We start from the raw sequence: 25,268 nt of genomic DNA, 5'->3' as shown, positions 1-25,268 counted from the left end.
CGGTTGGTATCTCGTTTAGCCCGCGGATATCATCAGACTGTGACATTCTTGAGTGGGTCATTCACGCGTGTGTGTGTGTGTTTCCTTTTCCACTGCCTTTGCCTTCTCTCTGCCGCAGATTGAGACTTCGTCATGCGCCGCTCGTTCTGCTTTTTCTCAATGTAGGATTCAGAGAGAGGTTCTTTGAGCCGCTTGAAAATAAAATTAAAAATGATTCTGAAGGATGACCGGAGGATTAGGCTCAGTCTGATTTCTTTTATAGTTGCGATCTTTAAAGTGCTGCTTAGACAAAGCCACACACTTGCTCCTAGTAATGCAAAATATTTTTCAGTGATTTGACTGCCTTAGTAAAGGAAGGACACACGGAAGGTAACAGGCAGACGGGCAGGTAAATAGCTCAGGCAGGATGACGGTAGCGTGTTGGCAGGAGAAATGAAACCGAGGGGGGGGGGTACTTTGTAAGTACGTATTAAAGTAGGAGGGTCAGGTGGTAGAAGGTGAAGAAATGAAGGATAAAGGTGAAGTTGACGGGCTGAAATGAGTAAGAAAAAATAGGGGAATAATTACCTCATAAGCTGGTGTACTAGGAGGAAGGAATGGAGGTAAAGTGAAGCTTAGTGAAACCTCAGATGGAAGGAAGCAGGGTTTAGTAACTGTCCGCACGCTGTCCTGGTTCCTCAGCACATGAAGTCGGGCCCTCTGAAGGACCCGCTGCTGGACGACCACGGCGACTTCAACAGGATGTGCGTGGCCATGAAGAAGATCGGCCTGGACGACACGGAGAAGCTGGACCTGTTCAGGGTGGTGGCCGGCGTGCTGCACCTCGGAAACATCGACTTCGAGGAGGCTGGAAGCACATCAGGTGAGCTGCCGCAAACATCACCCGAAAAAATACAGGTTGGCCTCGGAGACCATACGAAGTCCCCCTGTGGGTTTGGTTTTAAGAAGTGGTTCTGATATGAAATAGGCCTGGAGATCACATACAGGAACATGCTTTTAGATTCTGCCCCTAGATTCCTGAAAACAAGGGCTGGATAATCTGCACAAAGTGAATTTTACAGCCAAAGGTGACAGCGTCTTTAAAATCTCAAGATGCAAAGCTGAGCTCATGTTTATCCCACTGAATCAAATTTTGGTTTAGTGTGACACTACATTTTTTTTTTTTCCTCCATGGTTTTAAGTGCTCTAGTAGTCATTGTGTGAAATTCGTAACTTTCGCTAAACATTGAACTACGCATGACATCTGTGAACATAGTATCCATATATAGATATGTAACAATAAACAATAATGCAGTAAGTTTGGGTTCTCATCGTACTCAAATGATATGGATTTAAACAGGACCTGGACTCGGTCTCTGAATCTAAATCAACGCAACCACCTAAACATAGTCACCTTTTCATTCACCGAAGCGCGTTGCTCTGCACAGGAAGTCGCCCTCGGTGGGATTAATGCAGAGACGTATGAACCGGTTACGTTGTGATGCGGTGAAGAAGAGCTCGACCGAACAGCCACGGACGAGGCTCATCCATTTCATATCTAAGGCTACAATGTGGCTAATTCTGGCGCAGTGTTTACTGATGTGCACCGCTCCTGTCCAATCAATCAATCAATCAATCAATCAATCAATCAATCAGTGAAGTGTACACTGGAGGAGTGGATCCCACCTGATCAGACCTGGTCTGAATGGTTTGCACTCAGAGACCCTAGATATGATCTGGTGGAGACTGGACCATCAGGCTCCTCGGCTCCAGGACAGCGCCGCTTCGGTTCCTGATCGGCAGAGGCCATTTTAATTTTCTCATCCCCTCAGGACCCTGCTCTTCCATTGATCACTGCAATGTCCAACCCCTCATCTCCCTCCCTCCCAGTCAGTGTCACTGAGGTCAGCGATAAATGGTTTTGTACTGCGATGAAAATTTGCCGTTGGTGTCGCACCTTGTTTTTTAATTAAAACCCAGGATTCTCGACAAGAATAATTGCAGAGTTTGAAAAAAAAAAAATTCATGCACGTATTTTGTTCTCGACTTTTCAACAGGCATATTTCAGCCTGTTTGTCTCAGAGGCTCCACCTAAACCATCCCACGCCTCAGTTTTCACCCCGTTTTCAGAATATAACCCCACAGGGAGGCTCGGTTTCCATGAAAATCAACTGCTTTCTTTGAACTTCAGCGGTGGAAGTTCCTCAGCTCTCAGTTGCTCCCGCCGTTTTCTCCCTCCCCGAGGAAGGGGCGGTGGGGGGGGGCGCCCCGCGGCGCCTATTAAGTGGACCGGTTCTCACAGCAGGTGGCTATCATGGCGTGTGTTTAACAGCAAGTGGGGAGAACGTGTTGAGTCAGAGGAGATAATCATCCTGTTTTGGAGACGGGCTTGGCTTATTTGCATTTGCTGAGGCCAGAGGAGCTTTTCTTAGTTTGAAAAAACATCTAGAAGTCAAACACGTTACAAGACTACAAACAAAGATATGTCTGTTTAACTCAAATGTCAAGCCAAGTCCTATTATATGGAGCTGAGACTTGGTGAATGACAAAGACGACCACCCAGAAAATACAGATCGTTATAAATGGCTGCCATCGAAGAATATTACAGATGTGCTGGCCAGAGGGCATCAGAAATACTGACTTGTGGCAGGGGATCAATCAGTGCGCAGCAGAACTCGTGATCGGAAAGGCGAGATGGATGTTTAGACAGCCTTAACTGTGTGAGAAATAAGAGATCCGAGAGCAGAGAGAGAACCAACAGCTGGAATGATTTCCCAGGCAGATGCTTGCAAGGATTCGTTTTTGTCGCTAGGTTTCATTTTTCCTGAAGACAGACCTGAGGAGAGGCGTCAGGTTTGACCTCCAGTGGAAGAAGAGGTCTTAGTACCTTCCCCTAGGATACTTCTACAGGGACTGGCTTTTGCTCGGATCTGATCTGTAGTTGTCTGGCATTGGGATTGTTTTCTAACCTCCAGGCTTTCTCACCCCAGGTTTGTTCTTTAAGGTTCTAGGTTCCCTTCTCACGTGTTATGATGTCAAATTTTTTAGGTCCCTGAAACATTCTGTTATACGCAATTATATTTTTAGGCACTGTAAAACTCCAGCGCAGCCCATTTAGTAGGTCGCTACTTTGCCTACAGTCCCAAAACTTTAAGAACTGACATTTTCCTTAAACGTACCTTTTTAAATATCTTTAAAGAGCAACTCAACACCCTGTTTTAGCTATAAAACACATCGCTTTCACAAATTCAAAAAAAGGCACCGGGACCCTGACGGTTCTGGCACAGCGAACACTAACACGGGACCAGGATCAACGGATACGTGTATTTTACAAACTCAAAAAAGTGGGTTCAGTATTAATGCACGGTTTTTATAATTGCAAAAAAACATAGTTTCGACCTTATCAGATACTGTATATTAGGGGTCAAGTATAGGTCATATTTTTTTCAGCATTGTTCACTGGGAGGGTGCAACGTTGTACCGGCCGGTACGTTTCGTTTGACTCTCATACAGATATCATTGATGTGTAAAGCTGTTTTACGATTACATCTGAGAGCAGATGTCATAATCCCGATTAGTGCGAGGCCGAACGTAGACGTGCTCTGCGTTGCGCCGGGAGATTTAATAGGTTTAGTTTTCCCCAGTAAACAGTAGCCTCCTTCATTTATGGTTGAATGAAAGTTTGTAGGGGCCAGTTATAATTCCTGTTATTCATCTTGTAAGTTTTTTTTTTTTCCCTCTGGTCTCTGTGGGGTTCAGAAATGACGTCATGCAGCCCCAGGATAAGCGCAGATTTCTCTGCTCGGGTCGAAACGCGTAGGTTGTAGAGTCGCACCAGTTTGAGGACACTGACGGAGAGAGACACCTCTGCCATCCTGGGTGAAAGTGAAGGGTTAACGTGCAGTTCAAAATAAGTGCAGGGGTGTAGGTGTCTGTCATTAAGAGATTATTTAGATTTTATTCTCTACAGGAATAAAACCCACTGACCATCTTATTCTTGGTAGATTAGAGACGTCGTATAAATTCAAGTAGTTTCCCCAAAGGAATTCATGAAGTTATTTTGTATCTGTCTATTCTCTGAATAAATTCATTGAAAATCATATTCGACATCTTAAATTATAAGTGGGGTGATATTCTGTATTTTTGTTATGGTCCAAAAATCCCACCAAAAAAAAAAACTCCAACCAAACCAACTCCACTATTGTGCCTGTATCAAAGCCTGATGGATCGGGATCCTCCGAGCCTCAGAGCTCCACTGTTTCCAGAAACTAGTAAAAACACGTCAGTGAGTCACACGGTTGCTCTGGGTAACGTGTTCCTTCATCACCATCAGCACACACACACTGTAGTTTAATTTGACTAAGTCCAACACACACACACACACACACAGACACACACACACACACACACACAAAAAGCCCTGCTGCCGCAAACACTCACTACAGCACCAAATGTGGATCAATCCGCCCTGAAAATAGTCCCCGACAGATGCCCCATTTCCTCCTGTTTGTTTGTTGAGAAGCTGTCTTAGTTTGAAATTAGTCTTTTTTGAAAAAGAAACTTTATATTTGTCAGGTGTTTTTTAAAGATTTTACGCCTTCAGCTGGAACCAATGGGCTTGGAGCTGAGCCACAGACTGAGGAGGGAAGTGAGAGACGGACCGACACACTGTTGGTTTTGGTTTTTTCATGGGATCCTTTGACAATAAGAAAAATGTAGAAATGTTCCATCAATATGGAAAATAATCCGAATAAAAATGATTAGCTTCTAGGCACTGATCCAATCTTTGATGCCAACGTTTGTAACCTTTAGCTCCCTTTCATCGGCTGCTGCAGACGACATGACAAACTTACAAAAACGTCTCTCCCACGTCTCCGTATGAACAGAGTTCCCGCTCACGCAGCTCCACTCTTTTCTACTCCAGCCCATCCGGTTCCTTCTGGGCTCTGTTCCCTTCTCCCTGGACTCAGTTGGTTCACAGCACGTGGGTGTTGGTCTCACTCGCTCACCTTGAATCCGCTAGTGCTGATGCCCCCCAGCGCCCACACACAATAAAGCGCTGTGCGCCCCCCCCCCTCCGCCTTCATGTTTGGTGCCCGTAGGCCCGGCTTGTCAATATCTCATCGTGGAAGTGCACGCTGTGGCGGAAATGCGGGGGATTAAAGGATGACCCCGTTCGTTGTTTTTTTTTTTGAACACACGGCTCCTTTGGCACATTGTAAGAGGTTGGATTCAGCTCCAGCGCGGATCAGAGACACTTGATACCCGTGAACGGCGGAGTTTCTACCACCCGCTCGACTTGCATGTTTATGGAAGGTGGAAGGAAATGTAACCTCCGTCCAAAAAGGGCAGGACTCCGATTCAGGACATTCTTGCTCACTTGACATCCGACTTCAACAATCATTTTCTCTAGAACCTCGAACAGGCTTCAGTTAAGGATTTCCTACATTACCCAGTAAGCCTGGCAAAAACCCGAGCTTTCTCTGCCAATGGTAACGAAAACAGTTGCAGGACACTTTTCTGCTCTGCGTTTGATTTTTATCGCTGATGTTTCTCCCTTCTCCTCGTCTTGCAGGCGGGTGCGCCATCAAGAACCAGTCGAGTCAGACTCTGGAGCACTGCGCCGAGCTGCTGGGCCTGGTGGAGGAGGACCTGAGAGTCAGCCTCACCACCAGGGTCATGCTCACAACAGCAGGGGGAGCCAAGGGAACAGTCATCAAGTAAGAGGCCTGCCCTTACACACACCTACACACACACACACACACACACACACACACACACACACACACACGCACAAACGCTGAAACATCTATCACATATACTGAGTGACACAGATACACACACACACACACCTGGAATCATGCCGACTGGCTTCGATAACAACTGAGCATCTCTTAGAGAATTAGTTAATTAATTGATAAGTCAATGGACAGAAGATTAAAATGAACCTTTGAATCTTTAAATCTATAAAAAAGAAAAGAAAAGAAAAAAAGATTTGTCAAATAAAAATGCCAAAATCATTTGTGGTCACAGCTTCTCTAGTGGGAGAATTTGCTGCTTCTAGACTGAATCCTTTTGGGTTTTTCGGCTGTTGCTCAGACAAAATAGGCAACTTTCGAGGTCACACCTTATATGCATATGGGCTCGTATAAGTAAATGTACACGCACATGCTTTTTACAGCTGTTCCTCTGAAAACATCTGCCCTGCTGCGGCTCACAACGGCGCCGTGCGAGCGTTGGCAGCGAACCACAACAGTAAACGGATAGAAACAACGCTCTGAAATCCACTGTAAAGCTCCGTGAAGCCGGGGGGGGAATTTTAATACCTACAATTCCATGACAGTGAGTCAAGCTCAGTAAGCTGAGGAAGACTGTATTATACGACAGAAAGTTCAAGAACAGCGACCAAATGGACCTTTCGGTGGGACCGTTTTGTCCTGTAAAACATCTCTCAACCCCCGAGATTTATGTTGTGGCCTCTCTAAAGGGTCCCGACCCTGCAGTAGAGAAAACATGAACTCAGACCGCAGACAGACACGTAACGCACTGACGTGCCGGCACTTGAAGGCTTAGCAGGTCAGACCCCCAGCGACGCATGTAGTCGCGAGTGGGCTGACTCGCACCAACGCCAGCATAAACAGTAAACTGGGACCAGGCTCCGAGGGCCGGCGGCAGAGCTGGTTAGCAGCCGCCTGACTCGCAGATAGACACTGGATCAAACCTGAACGCTGCTGCCAACAGTTCTTGTGAGTACAGCGTTGAGCCACCTGGACTTTCGCTCGGGCGTCTGGATGCTGCAGTCAGTTTGATCCGAAAAGGTCAAAGCGGTGACTGAATGTTGCCGCGAGGTTGTTGTCCTCATTTAGGACTTGTATATTTGGTGTACGCGCTTCCGCCCAGCCTGCCTCAGCCCACATCTACTTAAGTTAGCAGTTTCCTACATTTCCCAGAAGGCCTTGTCCCAGCCTGAGTGAGGGCAGTGCGACTTTGTCATGGCTGTTTTAAAGGTCAGTGTGTGTGTGGAGTATAAACACAGTGGCGGTGGGCCAGCTTGCGAACAGAGGGCTGTGTCCAGAGGTTTGAAACCTCGTATTGTGAAATAAATGAGCGCCTGTTGTCTGGTTTTGATGCTATGGTGTAAAGCCACCCAGCTCTCAGCCTGCTGTGCCTCCAGTTGGCGAGGCCTGTGATTCTGGTTAGATACAGCAGGTGAGGAACCAAGCAGTGAGGAGGTTACCGAAGATCTTACCCTTTTAAAAATGTTGTGTTGGATGTCTGCAAGCGACAGTCAGCACTAGTTTTAGGCCTTTGTCTTAGAGGAGCCTTTGTGTTGGCTACTTTCTTGTAGTGCCGATGGGCCAGTCCCAGTTTTCTGTATTTGGTGGCTGGAGGTTTGTGAAAAGCCAATTCGTGGGAGACTTCGGTGTTCATCCGGAGCCGAGCGTTTTGATGTGCCAGCGTTTGAAACCTCATTTTATTCTGACCACGCTCTTTGATTTTTTTTCTGTATTCCTTACCAGGCTGCCCCATCAGTCGACTTCTCCTTTCAGTGCCAAACACTGAATCAGACATCCAAAGCAGCCTGCGAGGGAGCTGATGAAATGGCCGTCACGTCAGCGTAAAACAGTTTTTAAAAAGTGTTTTAAGCATGTGTAGATTCTAGGGTACATTAAACTCAAACTGCTGGAAATATCTTGATGTGATGCCAAGTCATCTTCGCTTGGCCAGAAAAAAAAAATTCCCGTAACTCGGACTGCACTTCTAAGCTCCGTATAACTTCACATATCCTCGTGATCTTGGCAGTGTCCTGCTGTCACACAAAGACAGAAAAGCGTGTAAAACTGAATGAACAATACATGAACAGATTTGTGTGTCACATTCGCTATTTTGTCCACCTCGGTGCCTCTAAAAGCGAGGGAATTCCTGCTCACAGGCTCTTCTACCGAAGGTGACTTCTACGGTTGGCTGCAAATTGAGAGGGATCACAATGTGCGCTGATGGTTTACATCCTCCTCTAATATTGTGAGATATTATTAATGGTGTCTATTTAGAAAGGCAAGGTGAATAAAAGCACTTTAGCCAGGCAAGAAGAAGCTTAGAGCTGTAAGGGTGGCAAGATACTTATATTTAAGATACATTTTATACGGGATTTATATATTTTACATCTATTTATCCAGTGCTCTACCATAAGCAAGTCACTGCAAAGGAGACATTTGGACTCGTGACCGTCCAGGACAGATTTAGGCCAAGGACAGAAGCTTGTGTCACACACGGCTTGTGTAGACACACTGAAATTCACTCCAGATACACTGATGGCACCACATGCTCAACGGCGAGGGCCCTAATTTACATGTTCGGCGTGAAATTGACAATCCTGACAATTTGCATGTCGGAGCACATACGGCGCTCTCCACCTGCTGCAAGGAAACACTGAAGTTCACGTAGTGACTTATGTTTGTTTGTGTGAAAGAGGTCGTGTGTGCTGTGTATTTAATTTTCCAGGGTTCGGAGTTTTTTAAGGAAGGCACTAAGGTCTGGGAAACGTTTCCTGGTGGTTAATGAAATGTATGAATTTCGATTAAGGCTTTCAACAGGTTGCAGGCTGCGGCAACTTCACCTTCGCAGTTTCCAGTCCGATCTACGCCCCCTACAGGCGAGGAAAGTAACAGCAGGTGCAGTGTAGGTCTGATGATTTGCGCCATCTACAGGCAAGGAACTTAAAGGTGTCGGTGTGCTTGTCTCAAGCTTTTGTCTTTCTTCACACAGCTGCTTCCGTCACTCTTTACAGCCGAGTGCAGCGCGACGAAGCCTTTGAGATATTTGCAGTTTTACCTCCTCTCTATGGCGGCTTTTTTCCAACCCTGCCTTCCAGTGTCGCCTTTCACAACAGCTGGAAAACCTTTTACCCGTAGACGTGGTCTGACGACGCGTCTACGAAGCGGTCTGTTCATAAATTAACTTTGCATTTGTTACACTCAGTTGGGACACCAGATTTTCCCTTAGACGTCGGCTCACACGCGTAAATAGGGCTGTCAAAAAGAAACGGGGGAATAAATCAATGGTAGTGCGTTTCTGGAAATTCATTACATTTTTTTTTTGGTGGTCAAAGTTTGTTTTTACAGAAGGCGTCTTGCCCTGACCATAACCATCATCCTGAAAACTGATGAAATCATAAAGTGGGATCACAATCAGAGAAAAAAAGAGAGTACTTTTTCGATTTAAGTTTTTGCTCTACTTTTGTTGGATCAGAAAGAAAAAACTAAAGGTGCAAACGATGACTTGTATGAAGGGATTAACTTTTAAAACCAGGTGGACACCAGTGTGACTCGGTGACAGATGAGGCATTAAACAATCTTGAGGGTAAGAAATGAAGCGTCAACCAGACAGGCAGCTCGGACCATTCTGGGCTTTATCGGTCTGCTCCAGCTTAACAAGATAAATGTGACCCTGTGAGGCGTTACAGAGGAGGAGGAGTCGGGTTGAGTATTATAACATTTTTACGGCTCGGTGTGCAACGCCGAGGGAGAGCTTCAGGTGTCAGAGTCTACCTCGGGCTCGGAGCCGGAGCGAACAGACACCCAGGCGAACCCCGCCGCCGAGACGGGAGGGCAGAGACGAAACCACACATCACCAGGCAGTTGATGGGAAAATAATATGACACTCATATCCAGACCACCTAGGAGGTCTACTCAGACGCCTGCTAACAGAGTTTAGTGTGACCCACCTGAGGGGTTCGAGTGAGGACATCGCTGACAGAGAGAGAGAGACCTGCAGAAATACAACATTTATCCACATTAAATGTAGAAACTGACAAAACATTTATGCTGATACAGTTTATTTTTTTAATTAAAAAAGATTTGTTATGAGTAGCTTCCATCTGAGTAGCTGGAAGCTACTCAGATGTGCAGATGGGCTGTTTTTTTTTTTCTGTTTTACGCTTCTGTAAATTGAACGTCTTTGGGTTTTGGAGTGTTTGTCGGATAAAACCAGCTATTTGAAGACGTCACCTTGGGATTCTGGGATATTGTAAATTTTGTAAACTAAACGTGGGATTGACAAGTTGCTGCCTTAAACATTTATGTTCTCCAATGTTTTGAACTGAATAGTAGAATAGAACAGAACAGCAGAATCTTTTTTTATTCTTAAAATTATAAATTTATAACATTTTTCACAGTATTTAATTGATGCTTTTTTCTGTGTTAAGGTGCGATATAAATTACTTTTCTTGCCTCGGTGGAGATGATTGCTGAAGCATCAACGTATATATTCAACAGTAGCAAAGTGTCAGATGTAGAAACGTACAGACAGAGCGAGAGCCCCCTCCCCCTTCAAGCCGAGTCCCTGTCTCCGTTTAGCCTGAACTCAGTCGCTCTAGAGCTTGTGATTGTTTTGCTGGCGGCTCGGCCCCAGCACACACCATCTGAATGCCAGGCCACTCGCCTCAATTCCACACCTCCCACGCTAATGTTTATTTCTCCGCTTTCATCTGAGGAAAGAGGAGCCGGTGCAGATGAGTTAAAAGCCGCTTCCTGGCTCAGCCGACGCTGCCCTGCCTGTCACTTAAGCTCCTGTCGTACCGACGTGTATCTGACAGATCCTGGAAACACTTTATCCCTCTGCTTACTGCATTTATTCTGCCAGATTAAATGTTCTACATCTGCACATCACTATCACAAAAAAGGGAGCCTTTGGTATAATTGCAGACAAACAAAATCAAGTGCAGTTCATCCCCTCTGAGTGTCTGGAGATTGACCTTTTGTAGATTAGTGCCCACACCAAAAAAAAAAAAAGAGGAAGAAGAGAGTCTACAAGGGCCTCCTGAAATCCTCTACACTGCAGTTTATATCAAGATTCACCAGGGTGGATGTTGAAGGAAATCTGCTGGGCTCCTTTTTAGTGTCAAACCCGAGGAGGGCGCTGCTCTTCCAGAGCCGACGGATCTCAAGCTCTCTGAGGTTCTGCTGGCGGCAGATGGCGGAAGGAGTGAAAAGCTGGTGGGGAAAAAAGCAATTCCAACATGTCTATTCTCTCCATTAAAGCCGAAAAGAAAAACCTTTTGACTGAGAAAGCGCATGATCCTCTTTTGCACAAGGAGGCAGCGACTTTCTGGTGACGCCAGATGGCTGAGGGGATAGAAAAAAGGTTGTTCATCCCCCTCGGGGAGGAGGAGGACTGACAGGAGGCTGCACACTAAAACCGTGAGTTTTATGGGAAATGCAGTCCTAATTCTCAGACACAACAGTTGTCCTATCCTAATGCACTTGATGTATTTTAATCGAGTGCAGTATATTGATTGGAGTCGCACAGAGTCTGTCTTTCACAGCTGTCGATAGAAAGAACGTATCGCAATGTGGGTGTAAAAGTAGGCCTGCTACAGTGACCTTCTGAATAGGCTTGAAATTGATTTATACATTGATACAGAGTCTGAGATCTTGGCAACATTTTGATCATGATGTGACATTAACGCCCCTTGAAACTCCTGAACCTCCCAAACAAAACAAAGTGTGATTCAGCAGGTGTACGATCAATTTCTACTTTTAAATTCACTCAAAGAAAGTACTTCAGTGAATAGTTTGGGAGAAACTCAACGACCTTTGCAGGACAGCTGCCGCGTGTCGTTCGTTTGAAACACAAGCCACAGATTTACCCGAATCTGTAGGGCGTACAATGCCGTCATGGACTCAGTCATGGAAAAACTCGGTTCACTAAACCCCAGGATACGCGAGGACTTCGCTAACTTTTCAGGCGTTCTTCCAAGATGGCCACCGTCATTGCAAGCCTGGTAGTTAGAGCAGTTAAATGCAAATCCTGCCAACAAAAGAAACTGCAGACAAACTGTATAACGTCTTTTTGATTAACCAACTTCTCTGACTCCTGAGTTACTGCGAGAAGGCTGATATGAACGGATCTTTCCATTTGCTTGCAACTGTCAGGTGCGAGAGTGGTGGCGCTCATCGCTGTCAATCAAACCATGCAGACCGGACGGTGGCGTCTTTGCTATTCGGCGTTTTTGTTGACAAGGTTCTGGCCCTCTACTGCTCGTTCTTTCGGGCGTGGTGGCTATCACCGCCCATGGTAAGCTCTTGGTTTGAAGTCCAAACCAACTGGATGAAAATATCAAACACATTATTTCCTGGGTGAATTTCTCTCCCACATGAAAGCCCCCCCTCCCAGACAGCGAATACTTAGAGGAGCAGACGTTACAGCTTTCCTGTACTGGATAAAGGTTGACTCGGTGTTGAAAGTGGAGACACTGCAGCACAACAACCGCATATTTATATGCAAATTTCACCGATTATTGCTTTGATTTTAGTTGGTAGAAGTAGATAAAATGAGAACACGGAGGAGGGGGGGTTCTTGAGAGGCGGCGGGTTGGGCCACTGCCAGCCGGCTGCATCACCTAAGCCGGTTATTTATTTGCCTGGGTTGTGTAAGCAAGAGTGCAGATGGCTGTGTGTGCTGGGCCGAGAGGGGGACATAAAGAGAGAGAGACAGAGTGGGACGGAGATGAGATTCAGAGAGAGGGAGAGGATTCAAATCTGATATTCCTTCATTTGTGTTTTATTTTCTGCTCTGTGCATTTTTTTGAACAGAAATCTAATTTGGTGCCTTGACGATAAAGCAACTTGAAACCCGCAGAGCGACATTCAGCGCGTTGTTGGAATTCCCTGCGTAACCCGGTTTCTTCCGAGTAACCTGGTTTCACTGGGTCCACCTAAACGCCTTAGAACTCGCTGACGGAGACAGAAGGCGAGAGATGTAGGAGATGAGGGACGAGATGCAAAGGGAGAGGCTGGAGGGCCGGATAATGGCCTTGATCTCCCGGTTCGATTCAGTTTGGTTTGATCCAAGGTTCAGCCCGATTGTCGTTATACAAGATTGTAAAAGCAGTTGAAGAGGTAATGACATCAGGTAGTGTAACACAAATACAAAAGCACCTGTCAGAATTGATCATCGAACTTTTTATTCGGCAGGTAGGAAGCTGTCACATCTGTCATTCAGACTGTAGCACAAATCGTCTTTTTGCCGTTGTGCCGGTGCTCGATTAATCGTTTGATCGTTTGATCGTATTATATATTTATGTAGCAAAAATGTCGAGCGTTCTCTGGCTCCAGCTTATCGGACATTTGCGGGTATTTTTCTGCTTTTCTCTGTTTTATGTCCTTGTAAACTGAATGTCTTTGGGAATACGAAAACGTTGACTTTGGACTCTGGGAACTTGTGATGAGCATTTTCACTACTTTAGGACATTTTAGAGACTAAAGTATTCATTGGCTGATTCAGAAAAATGGACAAACGGACAATTTATGGAATAAAAGTAGCTGTTAGTTGCAACCCAGATTATTTAAAGCATGTTTAATATTTACGACTGGTAGCCGTAGAAATATAATACATTTTATGTTAATTATACAAAAACTGGTGAGCATACTGTAAAATATGTAAAATAACATGAAGTTCGCTACACTCTGAGGAAGCTAAGTGATGACTTTGCAGGACCTGCTTCTGCTTCTTCCTCCGTTTTTTACTTTTGGCCATGTAAATGCACCGTCAGCATATAACTGTCACCCACCTTTACGGGCCTCCTCCTGCTGCGCCAACAGAAAACCCAAAAAACTAAATTATCAGCAGACAGAAGCCACACTGTTTAGGTGTAGACAGCGGAAACAGATTCATTCATAAAAGTCAAATATATGGCAGATAACGCCAGATTTACGGCAGAGTTACAGCCGCGTGCACGTTTAGCATCCCGTCCTCCAGAGTGTACACGGAGCAGTAGTTGACAAGGATTGAACTGATCAACATTTTTAATGAAACGTCAGTCGTCTAAACAGGATTTAAATTAGAATCGTAGAAACTTACCGAACCCGGTGACAGAAAGACAAAGTGAATTGTTTGAGTAAGAAATGAAGGCAGAAAATTTTAGAGAAAGGAAGAAAGAACTCAAGGGCAAAGAGAGAGAGAGTGGGATGGTAGTAAGAAAATCAAGCTCAGAAAAATAAAAGGAGGGAGGAAGGGGCTTGTTTGTAAGAACAAGGGACAGAGAGTGGCGATGGCGTGAGCATCAGATACAGTGAAAGATAAGTGAGGCAAAAAGATGGAGAGAGAGGGAGTGGAGGGAGAGATCTGAAATCCAGGCGGACAGGGTTGTAGGAAACCTAACTCTGAATGGGGAACGTCGAACGCAAGTGCAGTTTGACTGAGCGAGGGACGGGGGGGGGGGGCACAGGGAAAATGGGAAACGCCAATCGTGGCGACCCCGGCGGGTGAGGGTTAGCAGCTAACAGCCTGTGGAAGTCGAGGGGGGATCAGTCCGTCAAGCTGGCAGCCAGACGTGCCATTAAACAGAAGTGCAAAAATTTCTGTGGCCTTGCCACATCCGTCTAGATCTCAGTCTTTCTCCTGCGCCGTTTAATGCGGCGTCGGGAATGAGGCCGCGTCACAGGTGAGCCAACACCGGCAGTGCTGACCAGAATTAAAAACATATTTCTTATAAAATAAGAGATATTTTATAAACAGGGCAGTGGTCCGGACCCCTCCAAGTGGCTACGGGATTAATGTGAGGGGTCGTGAGATAATCAACGTAATAGATGAGTAGAAAAAAAAACTTATATTTATTTTCTCCTCAGAACTGACATTCAAAAATGATTAGGAAGCAACCTTTTTCCACTCTGCCTTGCTGAATCCGTCTCTGATTGAAACTCGGGAAGCTTCGGCAAGGTTCGCTCCGTGAAGCAAACTCGAATTCCCCTTAAACCAAACCCACAGCGTAAAGGTACAGATCGGAGTCTAACTAAACCGGTAGCTCTCCCTTTCATATCCGGGTTGCGTTCAGCGAGCAGGACCGCTGCGCGGCAGCGTTGTAGCCGTGACTGTGCCTCCATTTGTCAGCTACTTGGTTAATCGGTATCAGTGCCACACAGTTTGCTATCAGTGCGACGTCGTCCAATAAGGCTCGACTTTCCTCGAACATCTTAACGCCGTGAAACACTGAAACCAACACAAACCGCAAACAAATGCTAGTCGGACATTTTACTGACAGAAGATGCTTTGTGGCAGACAACCGCTAGGTGACAGTTGTGCCAGCTAGGAAGTAAGAGTCTCAGTCCCAGAGCCCTTTAAAATGCGAGGCCATTGTTTTCGGATTTACACACTCTGGGGACCTTTTTTTTTTTTTTTTTTTTTAAAGAGTTTTGTTTGCAAATGTCAAAAACCCCAGCTTAGTGTGGACAGAGGACCAAAACACAGAGAAAAGCTCAACTGAAACCTGTGGATAAGCTGCGTGTGTGTGTGTGTGTGTGTGTGTGTGTGTGTGTGTGTGTGTGAGTGGTGGGTTAATGCCATGTGTTGTAGTGCAGCAGAGCAGAGTCAGAATATATTAATACAAAGCTAAAGCACCTCTCTGTTACATATCAGAACATTTCTCTTATTTCTCATTTTTTTCTCCCCCTGTGGTGTTTTTTTGAGGACGGGGCCAGGAAGCAGCTGTAGACCAGCAGGCATCTTCAGAGAGCGCCACTTTTACCAACTGCGACATCAGTAATTACACCGAGGGAGGGAGAAAAACATTCAGGCTACAGAGGCTCATAAGGGAATACATATTAAGCTACTTGCACGATTAGCGTTGTGACATGATGCTGCCCTGGCATTCAGACCTCTTGGTTTTTAAGCGCGAGGGCCTCGCAGCAGTATTAAAACCTCCGGCCGCGACGCTCGGAGGAGCCGGCGGCATGAATTAAAGATGGCAGGTAGCGGAGAGAGGGCAGGGGTCGAGGTGAGGAGCTGTGGGAGTGTTGAGGGGTGATAAGTCAGGCTCTGAGGTTTCGCTCTGTGGTTGTCACTTCATGTTTGCTGCTGAGACGCTTTCCCTTTTATAACGCTCAGAGACACAGCTCTGTGACGTTTACATGTAATCTTTGCCGACGTAGGATAAGATGTTGAAGCCAAGATCGAGTCTGACTGATAGGCCGAATAAAACGATTTGTTTTTTTGTTTGCTTTTTAAATAAACAAATTTAAAGTTCATTCACCACAAACCACACAATGGAGAACAAAAAATCAGGGCTGAACAGAAGTCGTCACCCTTTTGCAGGACAGGTTAAATGTGTTCAGCGAGCAGATTTGTCACAAAATCGTGGGACTCGAACGCAACGCGTGATTATAGAAGAGTAGCAGCAGAAGTTCGAGTGAACCAGGAAGTCCGTTTTTTTATTCCCACGAGAATTTAACGGATTGAAGGCGCTGTCATCGTTATTCGCACGGCTCAAAGTACGTTGCAGGCTTTGTTTACATCTACACCTGGATAAAAATGAGAAGTGTGTGTGTGTGTGTGTATCTCAGTAAACAGTGCAGTCTGATGAGGATGCATGTCGAGTGCGGATGCAGAAGTAAATTACAGATTGCAGCTTTTGGGGGTCGGCCCTTGGCGCGGTCGGTCGTCCCATTTCGACATAATGTGTTAGAATAACACCACTGAGGCACCTGCATCAGGGATCAGGCGTCATTATTCCCCTTGGTGTCGCATGCGGCTTAAAAAAAACGTATGTGCAGAGGAGATCATTTGTCGCTGTTCGAGGCAGGGAGGCAGGGGGTTAGGTGGGTTGTTGAAGTCGTCATTTGGAGCTCTGAGAGTCTCTGCGTGGCCACTCGTGTCGAGTTATTTCCCAGGGTATCCTCGAGTGCACTGCACTCGTCCAGAGGTAAAGGCCGGGCAGACACTTGGGCCTTGCAGCAGATTAATGCGCCACATTTTATCTGGCCCCTGCGATCGGGTCACTTCTTTTGTCTGCCTCTATCGAGCCCAAGGCTCGCACGCATTCGGAAGCAATTACAGTACCTCCACAGAGCTCGCTGCCAATTATGGCTTCTGTCACCGTTTGGTGGCCGCTGCCTCGCACCTGATCTCTCCTTCCCCCGCCGTCAATAAGACAATTATCTGGCCGAAGAGCCGGGCAAGCCCCGTTCGTTTCCACCGAACGTGGGTGCGCAGGTGAATAAGCAGACTCGTTTTATCCTCGAGACGGATTTATGTTTACACTGATTGTTTTGGGCGGTTTGCTCGGTGTGTTTAACAGAAGAATCAACTTAAATGCTGAAGTTACACACGCTCTGAAGCAACCAATAAGAGGCAGTGCTGAAGTCAGGGGTGCATCACCTTTACTTTTCTACCCCCTCGTGATTGACAAGACTTTATATCGAGCCTTAAGACGTTTTGAATACCCATTTTTTTGGGGGTATTCAAACATTCTTATTTTGTCCAAAATGTTCAGTTTCAATGATATGAACCAGAGAAAAGCAGGGCGCCCTCACATTTGAGAAGCTGTAACGAGTGGCATTTTTACTTGATAGGTCCCTTAGATGATCAATCCATTGTCAAAATTCCCTCTGAGTTTTCTGTCAACCGACCAATCAATCAATTGACCAACTTTTGCAGCACTATTTCAGTTCTTGTACCATTGTTTGGGTTGAACCAACATTAAACAACGATGCATTTGAGGAAAACTGCCCAACTCTTTGAAATGAAATAATACCAGGACGACAGATACGGCACTGAAAAAGCGTTTTTTTTTTTTCAGATCAGTACAAAAACTTGGTTAAAGCGTTGACATTTGTATTGAAAGTTTTCCATGGAAATACCCGTCTACCCTCGTCTAATGTTTGTGTATAATAATAGTAAAGTGCCAGGTCAGACATGAGCGAGAGGCTCCACGCGAATTGATACTGACAGGAAACCGAAGCTTTGTAAGGTAAAGTACACTGTGAGGTATCATTTTCATTTCCTCCATGTTACTTTAACCGCAGTTTCATTTCCACATAACACTTCGGCTGCTTTCAGAGCTTCGTCCTCACGCGTCAGTTTCTGTGCGTGAAAAACGCTGCGTCTCTCAACGGTCACTCGCGTGCAGCATTTCACGGCAGCCGCACATTGCGCGACTGAAAGCTCAGCAGCGTTAGTAAGCGGGCCTTTGAGCTTGGATTGTTTTGACACAGACACTCTAATCAGCCTCAGCGCCTGTGCTTCCGCTTCGACCGACACTTTCGACCCCTTTCGGTGCTTCATCTTCAAGCGACACTTGAACTCCAACACATGCTCCAACTTTAATCGACACTTCAGCCTCTTTAAGTGGTTCAACTTAAACTGGTACGCCCATACAATGTTTCACGAGATAAAAAAATCACATTTTCAGACATTTTAACCTGTTTACAATAGCAGTTTAAACTTATTAGTTGTTATTAGTCCAGTTACTTTAACTGTAGATTGCTCCAGATCACCAATCAATCATGGGAGGCTAAATTAAGGTTTAGTAAAGTGGAAGTACATCGGGAATTACGAATAGACTCTCTAAGGCCTTCACACATCCCTCTTTTTAAATCATCCTGACACTACACGATATTCGAACCCTTTATTTTTACCCCTGTGTGTCTTCTCCAGAGTGCCGCTCAAAGTGGAGCAGGCCAACAACGCTCGGGACGCCCTGGCGAAGGCCGTGTACAGCCGCCTGTTCGACCACGTGGTGACCAGGGTCAACCAGTGCTTCCCCTTCGACTCCTCCGCCAACTTCATCGGCGTCCTGGACATCGCTGGTTTTGGTCAGTATCCCTCAAAACCCCTTATCACTGTCACACTGACATCTGAAAGGAAAAAGTCGCTTGTGTAGGGTTTTTTTGAAAAACACTCCCATCAACACTTAACGAGCAAAAAGCCGCCACCAGACATCTTCAGGATAAGAATTTCAGTGGTTTCGAGGCTTCAGAGAGTCTCAGAGCCATTCAGCTGTTTTGTTTGTCAGTGATTTAAGAAACTGTTTCTTAAATTACACAACTCTTTAAAACCCAGTTCATGTTATCAAAGTCTTAAGGAGTTTGGGCAAAATAAAGAAATTCACACAGTAAGTCCACTATTCGATTCTTGTGAAGCGACAGAGAGGAAAGAATGGAAAAGACCTGGAAGTTCCAGTTGAACTATGACACTAACTGACGTTGTTTCAAGTGCTTTGCATGTGCAAAAGATGTGTAAGTTTGTCTCAGAGCTGATATTGTGATGACGCACTGACAGCTGCAAGTCTCAGTTCTACACTGGCATCAGAGGAGCAGCTCTACAGTGCTTGACTTCCTACAACGGTATAACTTGTCAGGTTTCCTTTGACTGTGACGCAGCAACTTTAACTGCATCTTATTTTGTTTTTTTTTTTGTTTTTTGCAGAGTACTTTGAACACAACAGCTTCGAGCAATTCTGCATTAACTACTGTAACGAGAAACTGCAGCAGTTCTTCAACGAGCGCATCCTGAAAGAGGTGAGAGTGAAGCGAGAGAGAGAGAATCTGCAGTACCTTTCCGTTCGGGGGGAGGGGGGGGACCCCAAGTCAGCCACCTCGGTTCCACCAGCCCGCACTGACAAACACCGGCAAATCAGAGCAAACAGCTCGGGACGACTAGGGACTTGGATTCCTACTTCGATTAAAGTGCTTCTCTTGCACTTATTTTCTAAGTGCCTGTGTCAATTTTTAAATTGTGGCTTTCTTATTTTTGAATTAAAGTATGTATTTTCCAAAACCCCAGACACCTCAAATGATAAAACCTAAACTTTAATCATTTTTAAAGGAGAGGGTGTCTTTCCAAAACCTGATTTTTCACGTATGTATGAAAGTACTATTTATGATGATTACTGTTTGTGTCCAAAAAAAAAACCAAAACCAAACAAAGCTGGAGGATTTCATCCTGATAAGTCTGTTTCTCTTAAATATACCAGAGCAGATAACAAACAGCTGCAGTGACATGACAAGGTTTTATGTTGCTCTCAGTAAAAAAAACCTCTTTCGTGACACCGTTCGTCTGTTTTTTTTTAATCCAAATTGACGTCATCTTGTTTTCGGATTAAACTCTGAATTTACAGACTTGGTCAACACCCAAACGGCCATCGGCGACAGTCGACATGAAACCCGATGCTGTCCAGGCCGAGAATCTTCCAACGCAGCACGTTTCTATTTTGGAAAATAATGATGCTCGGCATATGATTCTGTCGGAGCTGTAGGTCCTCACATAACGAGTTAGCCTCCACAGGCAGTCAAGGAACTTGGAAAGCTGTAGCCGCCTTCGTGGCTTTATTATCGTTTGGAGCGGTTGTTTTTGACGAAAGGAAATGCCGCTCAGCTGACAACCCCGAGGTCTCAAATGTCAGACCGCTGTGTCTTTGTAGAAATTAAAGTTTTGGATCGATACCAAATTCTAGTCTGCTGACCTGTCGGCAAAATTCAAGCCATATCTGGTACTTTGGATTGGGTTTACTTTCATTTTTGTCAAAATCGCTTCCTTTTTCCCCCCTAATCTTCGACGTCCGATTTGACCTTTAAGCTGCTCATTTACAGGCCTGTGGTTGTCGGCGCCCAAGCATCTGTCAGCGGCATCCGGCGTGAAAGTCGTAACCCCTGGACGCTCGTTTCGCATGAGCGTGTGAGATGGCAGAAAAAGCCCGGTCTAAGTGCCATTTGTTAGCGAGCTCGAATGCCCTCCAGTAGGAACCGCAGAGACGTCCCCGTCCTCATTAGACCAAGGCCGTATGGACGCAGATATATCGTTATGGCTTCTCATTATGATTATCTCGTTTGCATTCCAGGAGCAAGAGCTGTACCAGAGGGAGGGGCTCGGAGTCAACGAGGTTCACTATGTCGACAATCAGGACTGCATAGGTATCAAGACGCCACCCGCCACACTGCGCTCATGATTGTGCATTCAGAGCAGCTCCAGCTGCTCATCTTTCATATTCCTGCCGTAGAATCGGAGCGTTTCTCTGCAGAGGTGTTGAATATTTATTTATTTCTTTTCTCTTTTCTTTCTCTCTTTTACGAGTGACAGCTCAAGGTTTTACCGGTGTTTAGAACATGGTTTGCATAACAAGACCTACTAAAATGAAAAAGGAAAAAAACAACATAAAAAAAGCTGGGTTATGCTCATGTCTATCTAAACGGGTTCCCATTCAAACGTAACATGTGGTATTCAGTAGCTACAATACGATATCTGATAGAGAAATTAGAAATATGTACATAACTTTTTTCTTCTTTTTTTTTTTCATTTCACAAACGAAGTCATAATTCTCAAGGCCATGTGTTGATTTAAATGATGGACCATCCAATCAAAGAATGAGTGAACAAGGTTACGAATCTGACCAGGTATTTGATGCCAGTTTTCAGGTTTTGCTTCTCATCTCAGTTGATACCAAGTTTGATTCCCAGCCCTTATCTGAAGAGACTGTTGTTTTCTTTTTCTTTTTCTTTTTCTTTTGATTATCATTATTATTATTATTTCGGGTCTGACAGCCTTTTTGAGGCAGGTACTTTTATCAATATTTGAGAGTAAATGAAATCACTTTCTTGACTTTGGACCTGATTTGGGACTTGTAGGTCTTGACCCGGCACTTGACCCGGGTCTTGACTGGAGACTTTTAGATCTTAACTTGAGACTTGATCCGGTGCTTTCCTGTCTTGTTGTGGGACTTGACTCACAACTCAGCTGAGTTGACTGGGAACTTTTTGGTTTTGACTCAGGACCTGGCTGCATTTTCATCGGGTCTCGGTCAGATCGTTAGAGGTATGAATCGACTGGTCTGTCGTGCTCTTTCAGATAAACCCTTCTTGGGTCCCTGCTGAGGCTTTTGGAGGTTTATAGCTGCTGCTGGTTGCACTTTGTAGTATTTACGTTTTGCTTGTGTAATTTTCTCACTTTTGTGCCTTTGCATTTATAATCTTCTGGAGCCATAGAAACGGAGGCAACACTGAAAGTTGTGTTGAGGAGCCGTGAGCGGCAGCATGCTACTCATTACTAGCTGTAATCCCCCCCCCCCCGGCTCTGAGCCCTGTGTTTTACGGCAGCTGCTCCTCCAAAGATTGACCCCGGAGCCTCGGCGCTGCTTCATGGACAGATAAAGTAAAGAGGCGAAGTGAGGAAGCCCCAGAGCACGTGAGCCTCCATCCCGGCCGGACTGTGTCTTCATTACTCTGTAAACAGAGAGGGCGGTGGATGTGAGGTGGTTAGAGGTGAAGGAGGCTGATTATGCTTTTTGCTGATGTTCAGCTCAGTGACGGAGCATCAATATTAGATGCAGAGTCAGCTGGAGGGAGGCAGCGGTCGGTGATCTGTGTTCACCGGCTCACAACTGTAGATTACCGTTGTTTGGGTTCCCGTTGTTTATTGTAAAACCGGCGGCTACTTTTTGCCCGCACCAAAAAAAACCCGGCTGATGAAGCAGAAAATGACACCCGTACAGAGAGAGGACACATGACTGCAGGCCAGACAAAGCGGACATTAAAACCAAGATTACGAATAAAAATAGTGGACAATCTCATAAAAAGAAAGTTCTGTTACTTCACAAAACCACTTTGTCCAAGTCCAAGAGAGCGACAATTTATTTATTTTAAAATGATTTTCATCTATTACTCATTCATCCATTCATTCATTGAGTCACTTTGCTCTTTTGTTGATTTAAATTTGTTAATTTTGTTAAAAACGTCCAAACTTACTGATTCATATAGAAGTGTCTAAATACTGTATATAACTATTATCATTTGAATATTCATAATCCATTTTATACATTTCATTCATTCAGAATTGATGAGTATTGTTCTGAAAATATCATTGATTTAATGAATGAATGAATAATAATAATAGAATATTGTTCAGCAAATGTTTATGCATTCGTTCATTCTTTGTCCTGCTCGTAGATGAGTGTTGCTGTACCAAGAATGTGTTCATGAATAATTATTCATTGATTCATTTAGTAGTTCCACTAGTTCATAATGAGCACTTTTCAGCTCTGTATTCTGTCGTTCATTCACTAATTTCAGTAGCAGCAAGACGTTGCTTATCAAATTTATTTAATTCACACACTCATTTATTTGTTCACTGTTTTCCTTCTGCATACATGATATTTTTCATCAACCAGGATTCACTCATCCATTAACTCAGCTTTGTTCTTTCATCTCAAAGTCTCGTCCGTCGATTTTAATTCATTTACTCAGTCATTCGTCTGTTTTCATTCATTCATTTATTCAATCATCCAGTTTGTTTTACCTCATAGAGCGTGGTTTATCAAATTTAATACATTCATTCACTCGTGCATTCATTCGTTCATTTACTTTTTTTCAGCTTATAAAACGTTCCTCATTAAGTTTTATTCTTACATTAGCTAATTCATTCACATTATTATTCATCAAATTGAGTTTGTTCATTCATTTGTCCGTTCGTTGGTTCGTTCGTTGGTTCGTTGGTTCGTTGGTTCGTTCTTCCTTCTCCAGATAAAGTGTTGTTCAAGTAAAGGTTGTGTTACAGTTGATTGATTCATTCGGGGTTTTATTCCTGTCCGTGTTCCTGTGTTTTCCTGTGACTGAGAGCAGGTGGAGGGGTACATGCAGGGATAGATGGAGGGATGGATGAAGGGATAGATGAAGTGATGCAGGGATAGATGGAGGGGTCGAGGGATAGATGGAGGGATGGAGGGATAGATGGAGGGGTGGAGGGATAGATGCAGGGGTCGAGGGATAGATGGAGGGGTCGAGGGATGGAGGGATAGATGAAGGGATTGCAGGGATGCGGGATAGATGGAGGGGTGGAGGGACAGATGGAGGGGTCGAGGGATAGATGAAGGGATTGCAGGGATGCGGGGTAGATGGAGGGGTGGAGGGATAGATGGATGAAGGGATTATTGGATGTCTTGTGGAGTTTCAGGATAAAAATCTGGCGGCTGGCAAGAGCTGAATTCACTGTGCTCAAGGCTGCACCGGCCTTGGTTAGTTGGATGGAGAGAGACTGTGAGTTAACAGTACTCAGAGACTATTTTAAAAAGGTGGAGGTGATCCTGCCTCCTCAGTGTTGCTCTCATACAGGGAGCTTCTGTTTTTCATTGGTGCCTTTTCCCTCACAAGTATGTTATCAGGTCACCGTGGCCCCGACCTTTTTACTACTTACTTCTTTTCAGTAGTGTTGGTGATGCAGGAATGCTGGTCTTTGCCTTTGTTACTCATTGTAAGCTTCCAGTTATGGGTCAAGGGAAGCAGCTAAATGTAAGTAGATATAATATGATCCGATGAAATATTACACTTTCGCTTAAGAGAAGAGCAAAATATCAAAATGGTGTAGTTATATGCGCTTAAAAGTTTTGCTGTGCGCATTGTAATTTAAGCTTCTGGAACCTTTTTATAGATTTCAATGGCAGATTGAGAGAGAAGTCTGCAAATTTAGTAGCTCTGACATCTCTGGGGAGTTCGGAGTAGAGCCTCTACTCCTTCGCGTCAAAAGGGGCCAGTTGAGACGGTTCAGTCATCGGATCTGATGCCTCCCGGGCTCCTTCCGTTGGAGGTTTTCCTGGCACGTCCCACCGGCAGGGGACCCCAGGGTGCTGGAGAGGTCATATATCTCCACTGGACTGGGATCACCTCAGGATCCCCCAGAAGGAACTTGAAAATGTTACCTTCATTTAGTTCTTTTTTTTTTTTCATTCCTGGATTTAATTTGTCGCATTGCCCATGGCCTCGGGTGATCTGCAGCTTCCTTATCGTAGCTTTTTCTCACGCCTCTCTTGCTCTCCCTGCAGACCTGGTGGAGGCCAAGCTGGTCGGCATCCTGGACATCCTGGACGAAGAGAACCGACTACCTCAACCCAGCGACCAGCACTTTACCGACACCGTTCACAACAAACACAAGGACCACTTCCGCCTGACGGTGAGCGACTCTGAAACCCAAGCGGGAGGCTGCTCCTTTAAATTTCACAAGAGAGAATAGAGCGAAAATAGAAAATAGAAAATAGAACCGTTGTTAAGGAAAGAGAAGCATGATAACCAGCTTCATTTTCAAGAACTCCGGGTTTCATTCAGTCAATCGAACGTCCATACAGGGTAGTGCCTAGAAGACTGACAAGTTGATAATGAGACGCTTGACGAACACAGGGTTAAAAAAAGAAATGATAAAAGTAAAAATCATTAACCCAATCAAATAGATCAAGGACAATAAGAATTGATCTGCTCTCAGATACTCGGTTCAGGCCGTTCCAAGGGCTCGACGCGTAAAAACTAAACGCTCACGCCTCACCAAATGTTCTTGCGCTTTGGGTCAACTAAAAGACTGTTGCCCAGAGGACCTTCCCGGTTGACACGCCGCAGGAACGTCAGACGAAAAGGCTGGTGCAAGACAATGAAGCGCTTTAAATACAAGTAATGAAAGACCTTCAATACGGTTGTAATGAGTTTTCTCTCTCAACATTGTCATCAGCTGTCACTAATTTATAACTTTTTTGTGCTGACCAG

At 45.0% G+C, this 25,268-nt stretch overlaps 1 protein-coding gene across 6 annotated transcripts in view; it reads left to right on the top strand.

Moving 5' to 3' along the window:
- Positions 1-25,268, top strand: part of myo6a (myosin VIa) — a 107,758-nt gene that overhangs the window by 23,801 nt on the left and 58,689 nt on the right. For all 6 annotated transcript variants that reach the window (XM_040124884.1, XM_040124883.1, XM_040124880.1 and 3 more), the window contains exons 10-15: positions 682-862; positions 5,555-5,699; positions 18,409-18,566; positions 19,180-19,271; positions 20,591-20,663; positions 24,560-24,687. In XM_040124884.1, the coding sequence (XP_039980818.1) occupies positions 682-862; positions 5,555-5,699; positions 18,409-18,566; positions 19,180-19,271; positions 20,591-20,663; positions 24,560-24,687 (777 nt within the window). The remainder of the gene's footprint in view (positions 1-681; positions 863-5,554; positions 5,700-18,408; positions 18,567-19,179; positions 19,272-20,590; positions 20,664-24,559; positions 24,688-25,268) is intronic.

Source organism: Xiphias gladius, chromosome 4 (assembly GCF_016859285.1).
Source record: "Xiphias gladius isolate SHS-SW01 ecotype Sanya breed wild chromosome 4, ASM1685928v1, whole genome shotgun sequence".
NCBI lineage: Eukaryota > Metazoa > Chordata > Actinopteri > Istiophoriformes > Xiphiidae > Xiphias > Xiphias gladius.
The sequence above is the reverse complement of the archived record's forward strand: the minus strand, read 5'-3'. Positions and strand labels throughout refer to the sequence as shown.